Raw genomic sequence first — 23,063 nt, forward strand, 5'->3', positions numbered from 1 at the left:
CCCTCCTCCTTGGCAGAGCATGAGGCTCACAAAGTCCTTGGCCAAACCAAAACATCCTTGTTATCAGCTCTGTTCCCAGGCCAAAAGTCAAAACACTGCACTGCACCAGCTACCAAGAAGGAGAAAAATGACTGCTACTGCTGAACCCAGGACAAATGTGAAAAAATAACATTTACTTATATGTATTTTTCTAATGATACCATTTATTACTCCAGTACAAATGACACTACTAGTATCGTTTCATGGAAATCACAATCTTTATTTCTTGACAAAATGTATGCATGTTTTAATTGTAAAATCTATAAATAAAGTGAATAGTAAAAGAAGTTTGGGAAGAGAATGGGTCAATGAGACTATACTTCATGCTAGCTTTAAAAAAGGAATATTTAAAAGACCTATCCAACTGATCAACCAAATGATTCACTTGGACTGTGAAAGATGGCAACTGACCTTACGCAGTTCTTGAGTAAGTCAAGGGCTGAATGGTACATCGCAAATGTTTTTACACTCTGTGACAAAGCTGCATTGCTCTAGGAAAGGCTGTGAGAAAAATCAGACAGGCAGTGCTTTTTTTGTGCTCCTGGTGGGATGTAGGAGTGTGTCCAATGGTGAGGGACTGGCACAGGATGCCCAGAGAGGCAGTGGATGGCCCATCCCTGGGAACATTCAAGGTCAGGCTGGACAGAGCTCTGACAACCTGATCTAGTTAATGATGTCCTTGCTGACTGCACAGGTTTGGACCAGATGACCTTTAAAAGTCCCTTCCAACCCAAACTATTCTATGGTTCTAATGCACTGCATGTCTCCAGGACATCTTCACATCTGCTAGCCAGTCCTGGTGAGTAATGTGCAGAGGAGACAGAGCAGTAGCCCCGCAGCCTCTGGACAGCTGGTGTGTGTTACTTGTGCTATGCTTGCCAACCCTTCATGCTAAATGATAAGGACACAATGAGCATAGGGATCTACTGGGTAAAAATCTGAAGCCATTAGCATTCCCCTGGGCCTGCTTTACACATACACATTCACAAAGACATGGGCATGGGGGCTGAGCACAGTCTAACCCTAAACCTATATTAGAATGCAAAGCTGGAAGTCAACTCTTAAAGTCCTTAAATACTCAAAAAGTCCACTGAAATCAATGTTATTAATTTTTGGGATAGTGAAAAGCATGTAGAGAGGAGGCAGTAAGTGCAACCCCTTCTCCTAGAGCTGGTGGAAGCTGGTCCTGCCTTGTACACTAGCTTAACTCCTACCATGTGAAGACCAGCCAGGGATCACAAGTAAAAAACCACATTTTCTTCACTCAGTTTTGCAGAGAAGAGATGAAAGGGTGTGCTAAGTGACTTTATAATACAGAGGAGCCATAGGCAACCATGAATTGGGCCTTCAAGGAGCTACATCTGCATGAAGGCTGAAGGGAAAATGCTCCAGGACCTACTTTGGAAGATGCTATGTCAATGATGCCTTTTTGAACTGTTCTGGGTCACTGTGGTCAGCTCCTGATGGGTGGCTCACAGGGAACTGCCATCAGGTTGTACTTCCCTTTTTTTTCTTCAGGGATCCTTTCAGTTTCCGCCACAGACTATCCTTCCTCCTTATCCTCTTCTCCACCAGTGAGAACTCTTTCCTTCGTATTTCCCTCACTAGTCCATGAAAGACATCATCGATGTAGAAGCGGAGGGCAGCTGAAGTCTCGAAAAAGGAGCAGGAGTACTCTCTGGCTAAGCTCATTCCTTCTTCAGTCGAGACCTAGAGAGAAAAGTCCATAAGTACTGCCTAATGTACAGAGCATGAAGCAACATGAGAACGTTACAGTAGACATAGTCTGACTTTCTGGATCTTAAAAATCACAAACTTTTAATTTTAAAGGAAAAATATTCCAAGAGAGAAGATTCAAGAGTGAATGGATCAGAATGGCATAAGATGTTTGAACAGAATATATTGACAGTATTCATGTGCTCAGGTATGTTATTCCCCTAATTCTAGTGCATCACTTTTTTCCATGTATTTCCTCTTTTTAATGCAGTAATCCTGTAGTTTGATAATGCTGGTACCTTAATTGCACAGACTGGAACAGATGGCCAGAAAGACTTACATAGAAAATCCCTATTCAGTATTAACCTAATCCTGAAGGCAAGGTGACTCAAGCACACCAGCTTTCATACCTCAAGATTTCTCAGTCACATTAATTTCTGAGAGTGCCTTTAAGTGTTTTGGTCTTGGTAGGCCTGTAATCCTGTCACGGAGCTAATGCCTGGGCTGTAAAGATCCAAAGCCTATTTGTTTTTCAGTTCATCTTCTTTAAGTGACCTCAGGTACTTACTGTTCTCAGAGAACATGAAGAAATGTGTCTGTATTTTGACAAAATGTAAGGGGTGGAATCATCATCAATCTAGAGGGGACCAAAGTAAATCTTCTTCTAATTTGCTTGGATTTTGAAACAGGCATCTTCCTCCTAAAATTTCTATACTGGTTACCGCTTGGCATTTGACCTACCTGCTAAATGGAAGGCTGTTCAGCATACTGACCAATGTGTGGTTCAAACAGACATTAAATGTTTACCGTAAGGACTGCCACTGGCTACAACTTCAAGTACTCTTTCACTTTGAGAGCTCTTCCAGTAATGTAACAAGTCAGCAGGAAAACGAGCAAACCCTATGCGCTTCTAAATGTTAAGATAGCTTTCCAGCTAATAGACTATCATTTGTTTTCAGTATTTGAACAACAAACTAAGTGAATGAACCATATGAATGACAGGTATGGTGTATATCCAAATTCTAGATCAGAAATTCCAGCTTTTCTTTTCATTTGTATTTGGATATCATGATTTATTCAAGTAACTTTCCAACCATTGGGCAAAAAGGCAAAAAGTTACTTTTAGACAGCCTTGTGAAAGGCTACAAAATCAGCAGAATCAGCAAAATCAGCTATGAAAAGTCTTAATTTCTACTACCACAAGACTGATCTTGGTTGTTTTTCATATTTCAACTGGCATGCACCCAACCAGCATGCATCCAAAGTGCCATTTATATTTATTAGGGAAGCAAACGCTGGTGTTAAAATACAAACATGAGCAAAATGCCCTTTATGTTAAAGTTGTGACATCACCTCACTGCACTTTTGGCATCTATCTGTAAAGCTGGACACACTGATAAACAGGACTTGGGATGAAACAGAAAGTCAGTTCATTCCAGCCTGGAGATAAATCTGAACCAAACAAGTACCTGCATAACACAGACCACAAAATCCCTCCCCATCACCTTTGCATTGAATCACAAATGTTGTAACATTACTAGGATTATTCCTCTATGTTACAGGTATAATCTTAATTAAGAATATTGTAAGGGTAAGCAGGGAGGTTGTATGCCATCCTGAACAGTACTCTCTGACACAATGAAAAATTACTACTTTACAACTGCTATAATTGCCAACCTTTAGAAAAAAGGAGAAGGGTAGCAATATGGTCCATGTTTTTCTCTGGGCAGCTGTGTAAGCAAAATGTGTGATTCAATGTCTGTTGGGCACCATTGAAAAATTGATTGTCTGGATAGAAGACTATTTTGGTCTATTTTGGACTTTATAATCAGTTTTTCCTTGCTATGCCTTGTTTGAGTTGAAGGATGATTTTTTTTTTATTTTATTTTGCTAAAGACACTGCAGTTCTGTGCAAATGATTACACAGAGCTGCAGTTTCAGCGAAGATTTCATACATTCATTGCCTAAAGGAAAAAAACAAAACAAAACACATAAATTGAAATATCCTTATGCTAACGAATTTTAAGTTCATAAATGCAATTAGGGTGCAAGCACAGCAACACCCAAATATAAAATATTGCCATTCCTTTTGCTCAGTGACTATCTAGTCTACGGCCATGTAATTCCTTCTTTATTCAACTTTTTATTTTATTTTTTGTCTTTTTTTAGGATCAAAACTGTTTTATTCCACCTGCAAGGAAGAACAACTGCAGGGAAGACATGCTGCACTTCGTAATGAAACAAGACTGCGAAGAGCTGTAAGAAGTGGAGAATACTCAGGGGAAATAAATTGTGCAGGAAAACTTCCTCCCAGCCTCTGTGTGGCTGGAGGCTTGTAACTTGGCTGGATTTCTATAAAAAGCAGCAAAAAATTTGGTTTTGGACTCTGGATTCCTTCCATATTACGGAGACAACATTAAAGTTATTAATGGCAATAGCTTGTTTCAAAGGATGGTATTGTTCTTAAATCTTACCCTAAGGAACTGATTAACTGCTTTGGGAAAATTTTATTAACTAATTCAGCATGTGGAGGACACCTGGCACAAACAATTTCAGGATGTTTAGCTGAAGCGTTTCAGCTTCAAGGCTGAAAACAGGCTTCTCTGAAATCTAATGTTGTCATAATTACCATTACTGCTTCCAGCACCAATGAAAATATAGCTATGGTAATTTAATTAATCTTCATGCTGAAGGAACTCTAAATATAGAGGAATGTCTTGAGGAAAAATACACATTTTGCTTTTTGCTCATAATCCAGTCAAAAGGCTAGACACCTATGGAATGAAAAACAAGGGATAAAACCCTTGATGAGGTCGCTGACACCCACATAATTCCGGGGATTTACCTTGTTCCCATCTTATTGCCAGAAGAGAAACTGTATCACAGAAATCCACCCCAGATCCGTACAGCTCAGGGACGTGCTGACAAATTGCAGCTTCCATGGGTCTGTATCAGCAGAAGATATGATCTGTCTGTCAGCATGACATGGACAGACAGGTCAGGCAGCGAAGTCATTCTGTTGAATATATATCTAGGAAGCAGAGCTTTATATCTCATATTCAGAGTAACTCTCCATGATTGAATCTGGCATTGTTTCCCAGAGTATAATTCTGGATATATTGATTCCAATTTAGCTCGTTCCTTTGCAGGTAAAGCTTAAGAAGGGAATGAAGGTAGAAGACTGGTGCAGTGAAGATAATGAAAAATGAAAATTTGAGAGCTGGCAGAAGCTTCCTGAGTTTGATCCAAGCTTTAAAAACTCTGATTGTCTCAGCAGAGTTTGGATCAGGACTTACAGAAGCAGGGCGTGAAGCTTGCTGTATAACAAAAGAGCAAGAAAAGTCCATAAAATGGGCAAAGAAACTTCATGGACATGATATGTGAGCACCAGGAAAACAGTCTCTTGACATCTTCGTTGCAAAGTGCATGGTTCTGAGAGCCCATTTAAGCACATACATGTTGAGAGGAAAGACATACCAGTTACAGCAGTATGTGGACCATGGGGCTTCAGGCTGAATTTGGGAGTTTTTCATGTCAGGATAGTTCAGGGCAGTTGGAATGCAGCAAAGCTTCATACAGACAGGAAGTATTCACTGTCTACAAACCGCATTTTATAGCATTAAGATTCTGTTTGTGGCGTTTGCAAACCTCCCTTGGAAAATTACAACTGAGATTAAATGCAATGCTGACAGCCTGTGAAAGCTGTGATGAATGAGCTGCCACCTTTAAGACAGCCAGTTCTCCACTAAGGTCAGTTCCTGTACAACCAAAAGGAGAGCACAAAACCAGTTGTGCTGGATGGTGGGTGGGGAGGCACTGGCAATCACTGGACCCTATGGGCAGAACATAAAAATATCTATCTGAGAAACAAAGTGCAAATAAAGTAAACAGATCAATAGTCTACCTCCTTGGATTGTCATTAGCTGGAAAATCTCCATCAAGATCAGACTATTTTCTGTACAGCTTTGTCTCTCCTTTGGTCTAGGCAGCAACAGAAGCATCCCAAAGTAGACTTCATCTACAGAGATGATACTAGCCGACTGGGTAGTTCTGGTGCCCTCGCTACAAGAGAGACATTGAAGTGCTTGAGAGGGTCCACAGAAGGGCAACAGAGCTGGTGAAGGGCCTGGAGCACAAGTGTGATGAAGAGCGGCTGAGGGACCTGGGGGTTTCGTCTGGAGAAGAGAAGGCTGAGGGGGGACCTTATCACTCTCTACAACTGCCTGACAGGAGGCTGTACTGAGGTGGGGTCAGACTCTTTTCCCAAGTAACAAGTGATAAAAAAGAGAATGCCAGGGAGATTTACACTGGAACGATTCCTTCCACAAAGGGTGCTCAGGCATTGGAACAGGCTGCCCAGGGCAGTGGTGGAGTTACTGTCCCTGGAAGTGTTCACTAACAGTGTAGTTGGGGCCCTTAGTGACATGGGTTAATGGTGGTCTTGGCAGAGCTGGGTAATGATTGGACTTGATGATCTTAAAAGGTATCCTCCAAACTAGTTTATTCTATGATTCTATGATTCTGGCTCAACAGCATTATCCAAGGTGAGTATGGTAGTCCCCATGCAGGAAAGCAATGCATTTCCTCTTGTGCCACTCCTCCCTGCAACAGCATGGTCTATTTGAGATGGCTTTTTGCAGTTTCTCCCCTGTGATTGGGAACTGCAGTTTGCCATGAAGAGGCCTGGAGCCTGCAGGTAGAGTGCAAGGTTGCAAGGATTCTTCTAAATTTTTGATAGAGATTTCTACCCTTTCGTCATTAATTTTGAAATGGCAAACAGAGTGATAATTATAGATCCAAAAGCTTCATTTTGTGAATTATCTTTTTTGAAGACAGATCTTGATCACTAATCAGAGACAGAAGGGGACACATATCGTTCTGCAGAGTGCTCATCTAAAACCTACTGAGGCTAACAGGAGGAATTCCAGGGGTTTCTAATCAAGTTTTGTATTTTTGACAGGCAATAATTTATGTCAGCTGTAAACAAAAGATAGCTGTTTAAGAACATGGGGAGGGAAGCAGTACTTTGAGCAGCCTTGTTTGACCAGCACCACAGTAAATAATAAAAGGAGTAGGAAAAGCCATGTGTACTCTGAATAATGTGTCGGAAAGTTCCATGTCCTTTCCCTCCAACTCTTCTGGGTTTTTGATGTTTCCCAACAGGCCCCATTCAGAAAACAAGAACCAGATGCCACGTTGTGTATTAACACCTGGATATCAGTTTAGAGACATGCAGGCAATCCATAAGAATGCACACAAGTGTTTGGGTCTCTTCCCATCACAGTCCATTCCTGCAGGGTATCACAACAAACATAATAAGCTCTTGGTACAGATGAAAACATATAATATGATACACAAAAAAACTAAAGAGATCAAAGGTATTCACAACTTCCTCATTCTCTTATAAAGAGAAAAACAGAAAAGTCATCTCATAGGTCAAGAAAGTGAATGCCATTCTGGAAAATAGCCAAAAGTGGCTATTGCCTGTATGACATGAAAGATATTTCTTTTTAATCCCAGGACTGACCACTGGATTTCTGCTGAATGCATTTCCTCACAGCACCTGAGGGTTTTCTTATTCATGAATAACAACCTGGACTGGCCAACTGTCACTAGTCTTAGTTCACCACTCCATGTCTAAGGTAGCAGAAATAAATTAGGTGGTCCCTGGCCACCCAGCACTGACAAGCATCAGGGACCTATACAGTAATCTGGACAAGGTCAAGCTCTGTAATTTGATAGATGGGACTAGGGCTACTGAACACTGAGCTGTGCTCCTATATTGCCACCTGCCTTTCTTAGAGCCAAAGGCTTTCACTGTAAGCATTTGAATCCCATGTTGAGAAATATGCAATCCAATCCACTAAACTGAAAACAGGTCTATTATACCTATGTCATTTTTGACAGTTACTAATTTTTTCCTTGGGCAAGTGTTGTATCAACAGGCATGTTGGCAGAGACTTTCTAGAGGCTGGTATAAGGATCTTTCCAAGTGTGAAATGCTATTGTTCAGGTCAAAGCTCAAATACTTGGATATTACAGCTCAAATACTTGGATATTACGGCTCAAATACTTGGATATTACAGCAGTGGCTGGGGTTAAAAACCTGAGCAGAACCAGATAAAACAGAAAAATCAATCTTTCTGTCTTTTTAAGACAAGTACCACTGTTCTTATTTGTTCACATTATATTTGTCATGGAATATGTTTTTAAAAGAGAAAAATGTTCTAAGTCCATCTACCCTTTCTCTCTTTCCCCAGATATTTACATTTATAAACTGCCCATCATAGTCTTGCCACTAAGCAATGACATCCCTGAAAGGAGGAGAAAAAACAAGATCAAGTGGAAATCAATTCAGGTGGAAAGAAATGTTGAATACTAGACTTTGAGAGGAGCCAGTGTTTCCTCTATGGCCAGACATTCAATATGACTATGCTTTAAGTCTAAACAAATGCATAGTAAATGCCAAAGTAAAACAAAAATCCTCGGTGTTAAAACCTCATTTCCATCTCTTTCAACACAAATATTCTGCTTTGTTTCAGAATTTTAAACTAATTTTGAAGTAAATTATTTCTTAAAAACATAATGTTGAAACTTTTCTTTCTGCAAACATAAATATTTTAGCCATTATGTATGATCCCGTTCTCAAATGTACACATTACAGCTACCAACTCAATCTGGCCAAGATTCCACTAGAATTCACAACTGGTTTCTGCTGACATAAACCAGCATTTTTCATTCAACCAAACATGTGCACCTTATTTTTTATCTCAGCCCTGGCGAAGCAGACACCTCTTTTCAGCAGCCTGAGCAGTAAATGAGCAATGTGCTGCAGAAATGTGAGAAGATAATTTCATGTCAGCACCATTACTCTTAAAACCATTTGGAAGTCTTCAGAAGTAATTAGTTGAACAAACCTTACTGTGACTTCACGGCAAGCAATTTTGCAGTCTCAGCTTTGCTGGCTTTCCAAATTACAAGGCTAGATGAGGTAAAAGCTGCCATACAATTAATCACTGTTTTGGGGGTATTATAAGGGTTTTCCATGTTTTCCTTCCTGCCTTGCCACTCTGTGATACTTTTTGCTGGTTTCACTCTTAAGAATTGTTGGTGACCAGAATGGAGTCTAGCCATGGGTATAGATAGGATTAGCACCCTGGGCCATGGAGAAGATGTGGTTTTGCTGTGTGAATTTACACCCTGACAGACTGGTTGTCATGAAAATGTCATGGCCCAGTACTACACACCTCATGTCCAAAGCTGTTCCAACCTCTACATTACAGAGGCTAAGATATTCTTTCCCTTCCCCTCATAACCTGGCCTTTGTATTTGGACAGGAAGGAAAATGCAGTTTTAGCAATGCAGAAAATAATAGGCTTGCCTGGAGTTTCTGTGATGAGCTTTGTGTATTATTTTTAGGGGATGGAGAATGGAAATTGTGGAATTGTAAAACTAATTTGCTATTTTTAAAGGAAACTATACAATAGTCTTGAGAAAAAAAAAATCTAGGAAAATAAAAATGATTTTTCTGTCCCAGATTATGCAGTTCTTGCCTGGTTAATCAGTGAGGCAGGATACAAAACACAGCTTAAACTTTCTGTTCTGAGGCAGGAAGAATGATACTCTCATTTGATCCTAGGGAACTGCAAATTGTTAGGGGCTGGGAAAGTAATCTCATGAAGCATCAACAAACACTTGTTCTTATGCTTTTCACCATTGACCACTGTTAGATTAGAGTGACATTTTCTCTGACCTGCTAAGGTCATTGCTACATTCTTATATGAAAACTCTATTACTAGCTATTCTGTGAAATACATCTGTCTCACTCTTTTTCTTGTGAAAAAAATCTTAATGCAAGGCCGATTCATACTGAATAATAATTACTGGAGGTTTTTAGCATCTTTTGAGATAGATATTACTGCTCAGCACTGATTTCTGCCTAGTCTTTCTCTCCCTTTTGGATCTTTTTATTTTCTTCAAACCTTGGATCCACAATATCCTTGTAACACACGATCTATGCCTCCAGGAAATTTCATTTCTGCTTGGGGGAAATGTTTTGAGTAAAGAGAAACATTCTCCATGCAGCTGCTAATTGCAAAGCAAGCAAAACACGATGCTCCTAGATCTATTGTTTCCAACTTCTGCTAATGTTACTTCATTATTTCACAGATGTAATGCTAAATACTTAATGTCTCATTTCATGCAAAAATCACCATGGAGTCAGGGTGCTGTCGGCAGGTTAGACTCTGAACTTGTTCTTCTCTACTACAGACTGCACTCTTGGCTTTACTTTGTCAAAAGCAAGACTGATGAGTGGGTAAAAGCATCTTTATACCAGGAAATGCTCCTAGAGTGATGGCCTCAGGATCTGACTGAATTGGATACTCAGAGCCACATGATCTTGCATCAGTCAGCAATAGCTCTGGGTCTAATTTGAAGAGAATGTGGAAGTGTTAAATCCTTAGCATCAGTCTTCAAGATGAACAAGTATGGGTCAATTGCTCAAAGCATTTTTCAGAGATCTGACAATTTTCTAAATTGTCCATCATCTTTAAAGGTACTTTGATTGCAACGCTCTGCTATAGATGGCTATAAGATAGTTGCAAAAAGCAGTTTCTATGTCAGTTCAGCTTGGAATACCTAAATGAAGAATACAGACTTTTTTATGGAAAAAAAAAATAAGAATTACAATTTTAGGTTCACAAGAAAGGAAAATCTTTTCAATTTTTCATAAGCAACAACATCAACAAAAAAACAATTATAATCTGCTAACAACAGATGCTTATTAAAAGGTTTCCATGTGAAAGAAGCTGCAAATGTGCCTTTCAGCCTTTTTTTTTTTAAGCAGATAGAAAGTTAGTAGGTTGAACTCTTAACAAGGCAAGTGATTTCTATGGTTTTGTGAGCACAAGTTAACTATCAGGACAGCCACCCCCCATATCTTTTATCTATATGTAGACTGATGTAGCCTATTTTGATTTACGTGTTAGAAATTAAAATTCCACTCGTCAATTGAATTAAGATCTTCATTAGACTCAGGAATTATGCAGACTGGGTACTAAGTAAATCCACTTAATACCTGGTAACCTGTGCAATTGTCTGTGTCATTATATTACTTTGAAGATGTAACACAGCCTCTTAACAGCAATATTTTGTCCTGAAAACACTCCACTGACATGAGGAGATAAGAAAAGAGGGTAGAAGTCAGTCTCTGTTTCCAGTGTCCTATTTTCCAGTTGTCTGCTGTACACTGGGAAATGTCATTCAAGAAATCTGAAGGAAAACAGAAAGAAATCCAAAGACCTAAATAGAAACAAGAAAGAGGCAGAAACAGCTGTACATTTATTTGTATATGTTTTTATGTATAGCCACAAAGAACTGCAAATGTAAGTAAAAAACCCACACACAACCAAATAAAAATACTGGTGATTCACAGAACTGAAATAGCCTTTTGAGCCTAAGTTTGTGTTCAGTTAAATGTCTCATTTTTATCCATATAATACACTACTGGAATTAAGCTCTGGAAGTTCCCGCTTTGCTTAACCTGAATGCGAGTTTCCAACACTGGAATAAAAATGTCACAAAAAATGTCTGTTCCAAATTCAACAGTCCTGTGTGTCCTGACACCACACACTGCTTCACACCATGAGAAGTGCAATACACATATATTCTAGCATACTGTTTTCACATTTAAACATATTTCCAGACAAAGCTTGCAGGCAGACAGAGAACATCATGCTAGACTCCTGGCAGTAAAAAGAAAATTGCAACAAATCTCTCCCTCCTCCTTTCATCTCCAAGCATTTGTCATCTGCACGGATTCAGGGATTCTGTCCATGCTGCTGAACTGGGTATTCAAAAGGAGTGAGGCAGAGAGAGAATATATAATGGATTTATAGAGATTTGGACTGCAACAGAATAATTTAGGGTTTCGGGGTTTTTTTGGAAGTTTACTGAAGCAAGCACATTTTGAAGTGTATGATGTAACAAAGCGCTTTTTGCACAATTTACAGAATGTTTCACTTTTCCACTCACTACTTGGGTTCCTTTTCAAACAAAAAGTTTCTCAATGCAATGAGACAGGGATATTATATCAGGAAATGGGAGTGGTGAGCTGGGTTGTGCATTTTTTTTCCTGGAAAACGTAATTAATTTTGAGGGTTTAATAATTTTGAAGTTTATTGGGAAAGTTTGTCAAACAATCTTATTATGGGAAATACTTACATAGTATCTTTATTAAACTAAAGGCATTGATCTTCCCCATATCAATATTAGGCAATCATTATCAATCAGGCAAAATGTTACACTTTTATAGAATATGAATTGACTGAAAAGATCATGGGATCTTCACTGAAGGTTTCTTTTCCAGCTCCTCTCTAACGTGCTGAAAGGAGAGCTCATGGGTGAGCAAAGTCTTTCCTTTGTCAGAGGAGCACTGAAAGAGAGAGGCCCATGACATAGGAACATTAAAACAGGAATGACAGCTGTATAAGGAGCATCTACTTAGCTCCATCATGTGTTGTCATCCACCAGTGTGGACAGTGCATAATAAAATACTGAGTCTGAAGAACTGCATGTGAAGGGGATAACAACGAGAAATGAATGTGCTGAGGGAGAAAAATTAAAAATTTTAAATGGCCAGTGGGTAGGAAGAGCTGTAAGAATGCATTTAGCTAATTAGACATAACAAGCTCTCTTATTGCCTACTAACCTCACTCAAATTACCTCACTTTCGCTGCAGGCTAAGAACATGCACTTGGATAGTTTCCGTGGTAACTTGCTCATACATATGTGGTTAGCAGGCCCTGCTGGCAAAGCTCCCTGTTCGGCAGGCAGTATCTTTGGATAACCCTTCTGCATTTGCTGCCTGTGGGCTTTGATTTTTACTCAGAAGACTGAGCACCTTAAAGTAAACAAAAGCAATAGCTAACAGCTGACAGAATCTTAACTTTGTTGAATATAGCCCCAAACTTTCTTGCATACATCTCCAGGACATTTTGGATACTTTGCTAACAGAAACTTATAATCATAGAATCATTAGGGTTGGAAAGGACCTTAAGATTATCTAGTTACAACCCCCTGCCATGGGCAGGGACACCCTACGCTAAATCATATCACCCAAGGCCTTGTCCAACCTAGCCTTGAACACTGCCAGGTATGGAGCATTCACAACCTCCCTGGGCAACCTATTCCAGTGCCTCACCACCCTAACAGGAAAGAATTTCCTTCTTATATCCACCCTAAACTTCCCCTGTTTAAATTTTAACCCGTTACCCCTTGTCCTGTTACTACAGTCTCTAATGAAGAGTCCCTCTCCAGCATCCCTACAGGCCCCCTTCAGATACTCCAGAGAATACTCCACGCAGCCTTCTCTTCTCCAGGCTGAACAGCTCCAACTTCCTCAGCCTGTCTTCATACAGGAGGTGCTCCAGTCCCCTGATAAATTTAAGCAATGATGATGCTCAAGGATTAATTAGTAGGCTTTTTAACAGAACCTGAATTTTTGACTGAGGACAGTGAGGTTAGCTGGGATGCTCATTCTTGTCTATTGCCACAAAGGAAAGGATATAGTGAAGAGAAAGGAAGTAGAAGCAGAAGGGTGAAGGTGGAAGGGTAGAGGAGGGGAGGAAGATAGATTAGATCTTTATTGTGCTATCTTGGGGACAGAACGAGACAACAGACTTTTAACAGAATGGCAGAAACTCCTTGCTTGAAGCATCTGTTTAACCTCCTCTGTCCATCATGTATCCATCCAATTATGCAGATACTCTTTTGATGTGTAAAACATGCTGTATTAATACACCTTGGGATCCCAAATCATAACTATGGCCATAAATTTATATTCTAATCCAGGGTAATAAACTTTTCAGTCCACCACTGATAAAGCTGTGGCTCATTTTACCTAGGGCATGTGTGAATGTGCATTTCTTAAATACATAACTAAGCCTAGGTTTGAGGAATAAAATTACTGGTACTAAAAGCAACATCTGGTGAAAAGCAGTAAGTGCTTGAAGCCTTAACAGTTACTGTCACTAGCAATTCAGGACATGTTATCACCCCATTATTTTTTTACCCTTGGAAATAAAATGAGTGTTATTAAATGGTTTAGAAAATGACAGCTGCCTGTGGTAAAGTTTTGTTGTACTCCATGGAAGGAATATTAACAAGAGGGTAAGTATGGTACCTTTGAGAAAAGGATTTGGAAAAATAAATGTATATCACATTTCAGAGAGAAGAGGGAGTTGCTATGGCTGACAATTATTTTCAGCCTGGAATTCAATATATTCTACTTAAGAGATAAATAAAAATCGAATATTCATAGCATGCTTCAGGATGGAAGAGTGGTTCCACCTAGAGCAGATTACTAATATGTTCAGTAGAGTTTTGACCACTTCCAAGGAAAGAAATCTCACAGCATCTCTAGGCATTTGTTCCACTGTTAAACCACTCTTATGTTGTAGAAAAATCTCTCATTGTTAATATGATTTTCTTGTGCTGCAATACTTTTTTATTTACTCCTCATCTTTTCATTGTACACCTCCAAGAAAAATCTGTTTTTCTCTTCAATCTATTGATTATTAGGTGGCTGAAGACAGCGAGATGATTCATCAGGCTGAAAAAAAATCACAATTTCAGGTCTCTCAACCTCTCCTGTTACTTTTTGTCCTCTATCCCCAAGACTTCCTTGGGGATTTCTGCTGAATTCCCTTCAGCACAGCAAGTTATTTCTTGAAATGTGAAGCCCAAAATAGACTCAAAATTCTAGATAAATTCCCAAAAGTGCTGAATAAAAGTCCAAGGATCACTTTCTTGGACCTGCTAGCTACACTTTTACTAATACAACTCAGAACGTGTCTGGCCACCTTCACTGTAAAGGCACTTTGCTGGTTCATGTCAACTCATCCACAACTTCCCTGTCTTCTTCCTTTCTCTCAAGTGGTACTGCTGCATGATGTTGTCCATCCCAGGTGCAGGCTTAGCATTTGCTTTTGATGAACTTCATGCAGTTCCTGCTAGACCATTTCCCCAGTCTGGCAATGTCCTCCCTGACGGTGTATCAACCACACCATTCAAGTAAGTACCTCTCATGAAGATACCTTCCATCCGAGAATCTACTTGTTAGTGGATATTCAGAATACTGCCTTGCAATCAACATCTGAGGAATGTTACTAGTAATTTGCTGTTAGGGGGACTTTGTACTTCTCATCACAGACCTTTGACCTTGGTGGTCCAGCTAATTCCCCTCCACTTTGTAATCTATTTATCCAAACCGTGTCTCAGTTGTTTGGCTACAAGTACAGTACAGGAGACTGAGCTGAAAGCTTTTTAAGAGTCAAGGTAAACGTAATTTTCCACAGAATTCAGTCTTCTGAAAGCCACTACAGAACTCAGTCATCTTGTGATTCATTATATGCTATTGGTAAATCTATGCTAGCTGTTCCTGGGCACATTCTTATCTTCCATGTGCCAGGGCATGGCTTTTTAGGATGATTTGCTTCATAAACTAATCATCCATTTTTTAAAACAGCTGAGATTTAAAAAATGTAGTGACACAATTGATTTAGCTTTGAATTTCTTATCTCAGGTGTTGATACTTACAAATAAAGACATCAGCAAAGGATCTACAGTCCTATCCAGGAACTGGAGTGTACGCTCAGCAACTGAGCCCCCTTTTATTTCAGCCTCACTGAAGCTTCTTCCGAAGCTATTCAAAGAATCTAAATGAAAATGTAATTGCTGAGTTGAGATAAACATAATAAAATATAACTCTGTACCACGTTAAGTATAGACAGGTGGAGATTTTTGATAATTACAGATTTTGGGTCGCAACGTTTTTTCTGCCTTTGCCTGTTTTTGGTTTTTGTTTCATGTTTGAAAAGCTCGATTAGATACTTCTGATGATTTTTCTTTCTTTTACTGATACTCAAAAAAAGTGCAAAATGAAAGTACACCACATATTATCAAAGACAGCAGCATACAGCCTTACAGGCTACGCAGTGAAAAATGGAGTAGAAGTATTCAATTCTCATGCCATATGGGCAAGAGGGTTGAGCAAATGAAACAGAATTACTGAAGTAAATGAAAAAAATTCCTATTACACCTCGTTTCAGGCCTTAATGAAACAGTCTGGAAAAAAGCAGTCATCCATCTCTGACCAGGTGGTACACCTGACTACACAAAATAAAAACTGGGGAAAAGAGGGCAGCGAAAGAAGGGAACAGCTTAAACCACAGATGGCTTAAAATGATCCAAGAGAATATTGTTTTTAATCCAGAATTGCTGCATCTTTTCATATACAGCTCTGGACACCGAGACCTATCCATGAAAAAAATGGTTTGTGTTGTTTTCTTATATAGACTTGATATTTATGGCAATGGTTATTTTTCTATGATGTCTCTAGTGACAGATGAGCTGTTTTGATCTATATCTGCTATTCAATACTGCTTTCAATCTGGAACACATGCTGAACTTTGCACTTCATAATCTGATGGTGAGGCACACTTCAGACTGCATAAAAACCTTACCGATGGGATGAGTAAATAGCTTAAATGAAAATTACACTATAGCTCATCCACAATAGGGTTTAACAGTTTTCAATTTCTTTGGTCTTTTAGGGATAAAGTGTACAATATTGACTCACTTTCTTTTCTGTTACTAGTGTTTGGTGCATTGGTAAGTCATGTAATCCTGTGAAATCTACAGAGTTACTCTTAGAAAATACAATTATTTAACTGTCCATGAGTTGTAACAGTTCTCTTGGCTTGCGTAAGGATCTCTGTTCCTCCATATTTCTTGGGTACAACCAAAACAAAAGTTTGCTGAGCTGGGTGTCAGCGGGTTGAGTGCACTACTAACAGGAGACCATAAGATGTATCCCAGTGGCATTCCACCTGCCTGAAAGTACTGGGCTCTTGTGTGAGCAAAGAGATGGACTTGAGAGATTACAGTTGGAGTAGCACATACTTACAGATAAAACATTAACAACCCAGAATTTATAGGTGTTTTCAATACCGAATTAAAGTATTCAAGTGAAGTATACGAAATATAGCATCTCTTCCTACCTTTCTCTTCCTCTGTTACATAAGTTTGTAGCTTAATCATTCTAGAGCAACAATTTCAAGTGTTTTAGAAGTTTTTCTGAAAGTTTGCCAAAAAAATTAGAAGACAAACCTATTAGAAAATAACATGAATAAAGACAAACCTATTAGAAAATAACATGAATAAACCCCAAATATACTTACTGAAGAGAATTATCTTTTGAAGATAACCCTACAAGGGCTGGTAGTTATGGGTATATGAAAAGCTATATTTAGAACTCTATTTTAACACTCCCTGGTACAGTCCAAGAAGAAATGGAGATGTAGGATTTTATCTGTCAAATCAATTGATATAACTGAGAAAAAAAAAAAAAAGGGAAAACATAGGGAAACATTAAGCTGTACAAGGAAACATTAAGCTGTACAATCTGGGTTGTGGGTCTGAAGCTGATTAAGGGCAACTGCTCTAATTTTAACTTAACAAAATCAATTATTCACACTCTACAGATAAATAAGTACCATAGCACCTGCGGAGGATACTCAGGAGAATGACACAGATCTTTAAGTGATCCTTGTGATTATTTCAGTTCTCGGTGTTTCTGGCAATGACACTGTGTACCCCATTCAAAAGAGGGAGGGGAGGAGAAGGGAGAGGAAGAAAAGGAAATGGAGGGGAAGGGAGGGGAGGGAGCTTTTGCACTGTCAAGAAATGATCAGTAACAATCACCTAACTTATAGGCAGAATGCGTTCCTTGACACTTAATAATACCCATTAGATGTTTTCCCATCATTTTTCTTTACTTTAAATGGCCCTTCCTCAAAATTTCTCACAATGTCCATTTGCTCCTTATCAACATAGCCTGGTACTTATCTACTTTCATTTACTCAGGCTAGAGCAATTAAGCTGCCTTTAATTTCCTCTGATAGGACCAAATTGATACATGTTTTCTGCACCTATCCAAATTTGAATTTGTCATCATCATCAATAAACAACTACAGGTAATCTTTACAAAGATTTACTTACACTTTTATAATACCTTCAATGTTTCCATGCCATTGATAAACATATTACTCTGAATACCTCTTGAAGTCACATTTATTTTATGCACAGTTGCATGGCATTTGTGGCTTATAATCACCCTGCAAGTGGCTGATATATCCAAGATTTTCTCTCCTGTCGTCCAGCTGATGTGTTATAGTAAACTGCCTTGGTATTAGTCCTTAAGGGCATGGCCTTGCACTTTTTGCAATTTCATTTAATTCCACTTCTATCACTCCTCTGGGTCATAGGGTTTTCCTCTACAACAATCCTGTTTCTTGTAGGTAGAAAATGTTCCCACTTTGTGTTATCAGCAAACTGTGTTAGTATACTCCTGCATTTTTATGCCTAGGTCATTAATGAAAATGTTAAAGATCAGCACATGGAAAGGTAATACCTAATATTCTTAGGAAATTGATGCTGTTCCAACTGCTGTTGCCTGGTGGGGTCAGAACCAAACCCTTCTTTTCTAAAAAATTACTTAAATTTAAGTGTGTGTGTGGTTGTATGTGTGTGGAATCCAGCTGTCATAATTTTTTTGCCAGTAAATCACCCATCTCTGTTGGCCCATCTCAATGAACCCATCTGTTGCGGGTATACAGAACACAGTGGAGAAAAGGCTGATTTATGAAATGCTGGATGATTGTCCCTATTTTTATTAATGTGCGATTATGACTTCTCAGCTATATTGGGTGAAAACTGTCAATTTCCATGTGGAAATACCGGGCTGACAGACACTAAACACTCCATGGCAAGGAGCCATGAAGCTGTGCTGCTCCAGACACCCCACTCTACGAATAGCCCTTTGTACAGCTCCAAGTGCAGTGGGGGAGCTTGGTTCATGACCCACGATGGTCAGCGGCACAGTTTTAATTCCAATAATCCAATGCCTCGAGGCTTCTGTATGAATTAACTGCACAGGCTTGCTTCTAAGTGCCATTTTTTGGAGACAGTGATAGAGCAGATGGGGATTTGTACAGGCCAAACTGTTAAAATCCAGTGATAAGGAGGGGGAAAAAGAGGAAAACAAAAAAAAAAAAAAGAGAAAAGCCGCTAAAGACAACCCTTTCGTTTGTGTGCTTTGCATTGCCACCTGCCAACCTCAGGCCTTCTGATCTCCTCTCAGTGAACCGTAGAGGCAGCAGTTGGAAAGATCATATATATGCTCAGGGCAATCTGTCAGAAACTGCTTTATCACATTCCCCAACACTAAAACCTGCGGAACAAAAATCTATGTGTTTAAAACTGTAACTGCCCCATATATGGGAGAGCTCTTCTTTTAACACAGAAAAAAAAGCACTGAACATGGATGCTGCCCTGACATTACTGGTGTTTTTTTATCATCAGTAAAATATTATTTTATTTTTTTAATCTCCCTTAAGCATCTGTACCTTGTTTGTTAGCCTCTGGCAACACAGTTGTAATGTCATTCTCAAGAGAGTATGTTGAATTCCATTATACAACAGACAAAACAAAAAATGGCAGAAGAAAAAAAAAAACAGATATAACTAAAAATAATTAAGTCATTTTAAAATATTTTCTATTTCTATTTATCATCTGTATCAGCCCTATTGAATCCACTACTGGGCTATACTTTTTTTCTAAGAGATGAGACACATAAATGATGTGTGATTTTGTGTTTTTTTAAACTAAGTGCTCACTGTTTTTTTTTTGTATTAAAAAGGTAAAATTAAGTATGCACAGACTGCTTTTGGATGAAGAGACAAGAATTTGTGAGCAAATCTGTACCTTTTCTATCATTCCATAATACTTCTATATACCACCTAGTATATGCTATATAGCATATCTTCTTTCAAGTTCAAAGCACTCTTCAGATATCCAATTAAATTTTATATCAATCTGCTATATGATATAATCTTACAATACCTGTCAAATCCAGTGATAGGTATCCAAAGCAGATTTGGATAATGAGGAATAGATGGAAGGAAATAAAATATTTTTCGATCTGTACTGTCATCCTTAAAATAATTAATAAGCTGTATTGAATTGAATATAAAGCACAGTATAATGTCACACTTGTTTACCTGTAGAGTGAATAGATTTCTCATTATTTTTATTTAGTCTATGGGGTGGATAGTTTATCTACCATACCATGGACTAAGGGGGCTGTTGGAGTATTGTCTTTTCATTCAAACTTCATTTCATATGGGTGCCACACAGAAATAAGCTTGGCATCTTGTCTGAGTCTGTACAGTGAAAAACCCATGTACTGTCAGAATCTGGCAGACTTGGACAGTTTTTGCTAGAAAAAAGCTAGACATTATAATGAGGATGGATCTGAATTAAACTGGCAAGGTTCTATGTTGGGATGTTTTCACAGCATTTCTCCAAACAATTCTTCAGTACAGACATTCCAGTGAGTTTCAGTACCTCCATGATGCCTAAATGTGCTCACATCTTTTGAAAGATAAGTTTAAAAAAAATTAAGTAATTACCCAGGCAATATAATTTCTTTGGCAGTCCTCACTATACAGTGCTCTTCCACAGTGCTCAGGGATTCATAAATGTACTGACTGACCAGTCTGCCTAATACAGTCTCATTAATATAATTTCTTTAATTTTGTGCTAGAAAGTAGCAGGTTGTTGAAATACTTAGCAAGTCCAGCCATCCTTGAGAATACCATAACCTACTTTCACTCACGTTTATGAAAGGTGAATTCAGATCTGTGAGCATATAGCTGCAATGCCCATTCATTACTGAAGCAAAATTTAACATATATTTTGAGAGTGTTACCTTCCTTTTTCTTTGATCTCCATGTCTTGTCAATGCTTTCAAAAGTAGCTATCTATTTTGAGGAAGCTTTTGTTTAGTTTATGGTTAGAGAACTGCAAATTTGTCCTAATTTTCAAAGGTCAGGTTATACAGTCTTTTCTAAATAAGAGATGCTTTCTAAATATTCCCTGAAAAAAAATATCCCAAAATCTACTGTACATATACTTTTTTTCTTTCATTTACTCATCAGTAGCTTAACTTTGCTTTCACTACAATTATATTACTGACTTATGATATTTAGAGTGAGGCCAAGAAGAAGTGCTTTTGAAAATCAAGCCCACATATTACTCATACATCATCATCAGAGTCACTTTAAAATCAATGACAGTCATCAGTCACCCAAAGAAAACCTAATCAACCAAACAAAGGTCAAAAAGACACTCACTTGTATCTGGCCATTTCCATGTGGTGTCATCCATATTGTTAAAAAAAACCCAACCCAAAACCTGACAGAGGCAATTAGGTAGCCCAATTAAATCTTTTATCAGATTTCACCTTTGCCATATTTTCTTTTCATTTTGTGCATTCTTTGTAATGCATTCTGCAGAAGTGTTTTCAGTTGCCTATTCTCCCTCCCTGCCCCCCCCCCCCCCATCTTTTCAGATAGAAGCATGTAGCTCTAGAAAAGAAAGAAAAGTAAAGTATTTTAGAGGTAATGCAAATCATCTCTGGATCTGGTGAGCTGTCTTAACATAAAAACATGTTCCCCTCCATTTCCCATTATAAGTAATTGTGGTTTTAGGATAACACAGTCATCAAAAGGTGTTTTATGAACCATTCTGCTTTTACAAAGCAAGCTGCTGCTTTGTCACTGGAAGAAATTGACAATCACCCATTTTACAAAACTAGTTATAATAAGTGTCTTCACAGCCTGTAGATCTGCTTTCTAAGACTTGCAGATAGCTCCCTCAAAGCAAAAGCCTCTTTCCCACAAAGCAAATGTGGTGAATTTTGACTTCTAGGACTGTACTTGCATCAATAGCTCTAATGATACCAGTAAGCAGACTCTTCCACTGCCACACTTCACAAAGTTTTGGCCTCATTAAACCTCATATTGTAGCTATTTATTTATTGTGGGTGCCTCTATTCAAAGATTAAGGATAGAGGTGCCAAGAGGCATATAATCTGCTTCTGTATTTTTCTCATTACCACAGTCTAAAATGCATATCATACGTAGACATAATATACAATATTTATAGACTTCAAGGTAGGATTAAAGAATCAGACCTCCTCAACAGTAACAAAGGCTATAGAGTTTCACTTGTATTAGTACCTTGTGTTAAAAATCATCTGAAAAGGGAGGTATCTAACCTTGCTAGGAGGGAGACGAGAAGGAGAAGCTTTTGGGATGGCATGCTGTAATGGTGAAGCATTGCTGAAAATATAAACAGGCTTTAACTGAAATTGAATTTAGCTCCCAGCCATGGCTGCTTGTTTCAATGTGGGCTACAGTAAACATTAGCATGAATTTTGCCCCCATCTCTATCCCCTCTGGGGTATTTAAACTCTACAATCAAGTCGCCTCTCAACCTCCTGTTACTAAGGCAAACAGACTGAGCTCTTTAAGTCTTTCACAGTAACGACAGTCCTAAAGGCCTCATCCCTGCAATAATATATATTTTATGAAATGAAAAAGAGTTGTTTTTTTTTTATCCACTCTGGTTCAATAGCAGTGTGATACAGAAGTTGTTCTAACAGTCAGAAAAACAGGGACGGAGTAGTACAGGAAAACTGGACTAAAGACAGCTTGATTCTAAAGTAAAGCACAATGTGAAAATGGGTGGATTTTTTATTATAGCAGTATCTAGAGACTGTAGACAGTGTTGAGCTAGATTACATACTCCACAATCAGACACAGCCTAGGGATCGGTGAGCTTAGTCTACAGAGACCCATGAAAAGAGAGGTGAGCTGTAATAATACATAAAAGTCTTTTGTGTGATCTTGCTTACTCACATGAAAGGTCTAAAAGAGGGCTGACTCCTGACTCCTTGTGGATTGTCTCTCTTGCTTCCCTTTTGCTTTAAATAAATGTATGTGTTCTATAGACACTGATGCCTGAGAACAAGATCTCTTCTGCTCAGTCAGTCTGCTGGTGTATAGCCCTTTGGCTTTTTCTGGTGAATATGTCTGATTTTACCCTGATAGATGCACCCTTTGACTGGTTTTGAACACACTCCTGATATGTTTCTGAAGCACAAATAAGGACAGCACAGAAAGAGCAGTGGTGATTGACTCTCCTTTCTCAAAAAGGTCAGTATCTTCTCTGCAGTAGTAGCCAGCCACTATCAGAAGAGGGCTTGGAATCCCTACATTGAACAGGCTTGATGAATTAAATCATGTTGTTGGAGGGGCTTTTTTTTGTTATTTTTTCTATGTACTATGTAATATACAAATTGCTCTTGACACCTATACTGGTTCTTTACTGCCTTTAATCTC

The 23,063-nt window shown here is 38.7% G+C and overlaps 1 protein-coding gene across 1 annotated transcript in view; it reads right to left on the reverse strand.

The window, feature by feature from the left end:
* Positions 1–575: 575 nt before the first annotated feature.
* Positions 576–23,063, reverse strand: part of RIT2 (Ras like without CAAX 2) — a 178,911-nt gene continuing 156,423 nt past the window's right edge. Inside the window, exon 5 of the mRNA XM_057398574.1 lies at positions 576–1,749. Within this exon, the coding sequence (XP_057254557.1) occupies positions 1,528–1,749 (222 nt within the window). The 3' untranslated portion in view covers positions 576–1,527. The remainder of the gene's footprint in view (positions 1,750–23,063) is intronic.

Source organism: Pezoporus wallicus, unplaced genomic scaffold, assembly GCF_028554395.1.
Source record: "Pezoporus wallicus isolate ANWC-B61680 ecotype Strahan unplaced genomic scaffold, APGP_CSIRO_Pwel_v1 contig_8473, whole genome shotgun sequence".
Taxonomy (NCBI): Eukaryota; Metazoa; Chordata; class Aves; order Psittaciformes; family Psittacidae; genus Pezoporus; species Pezoporus wallicus.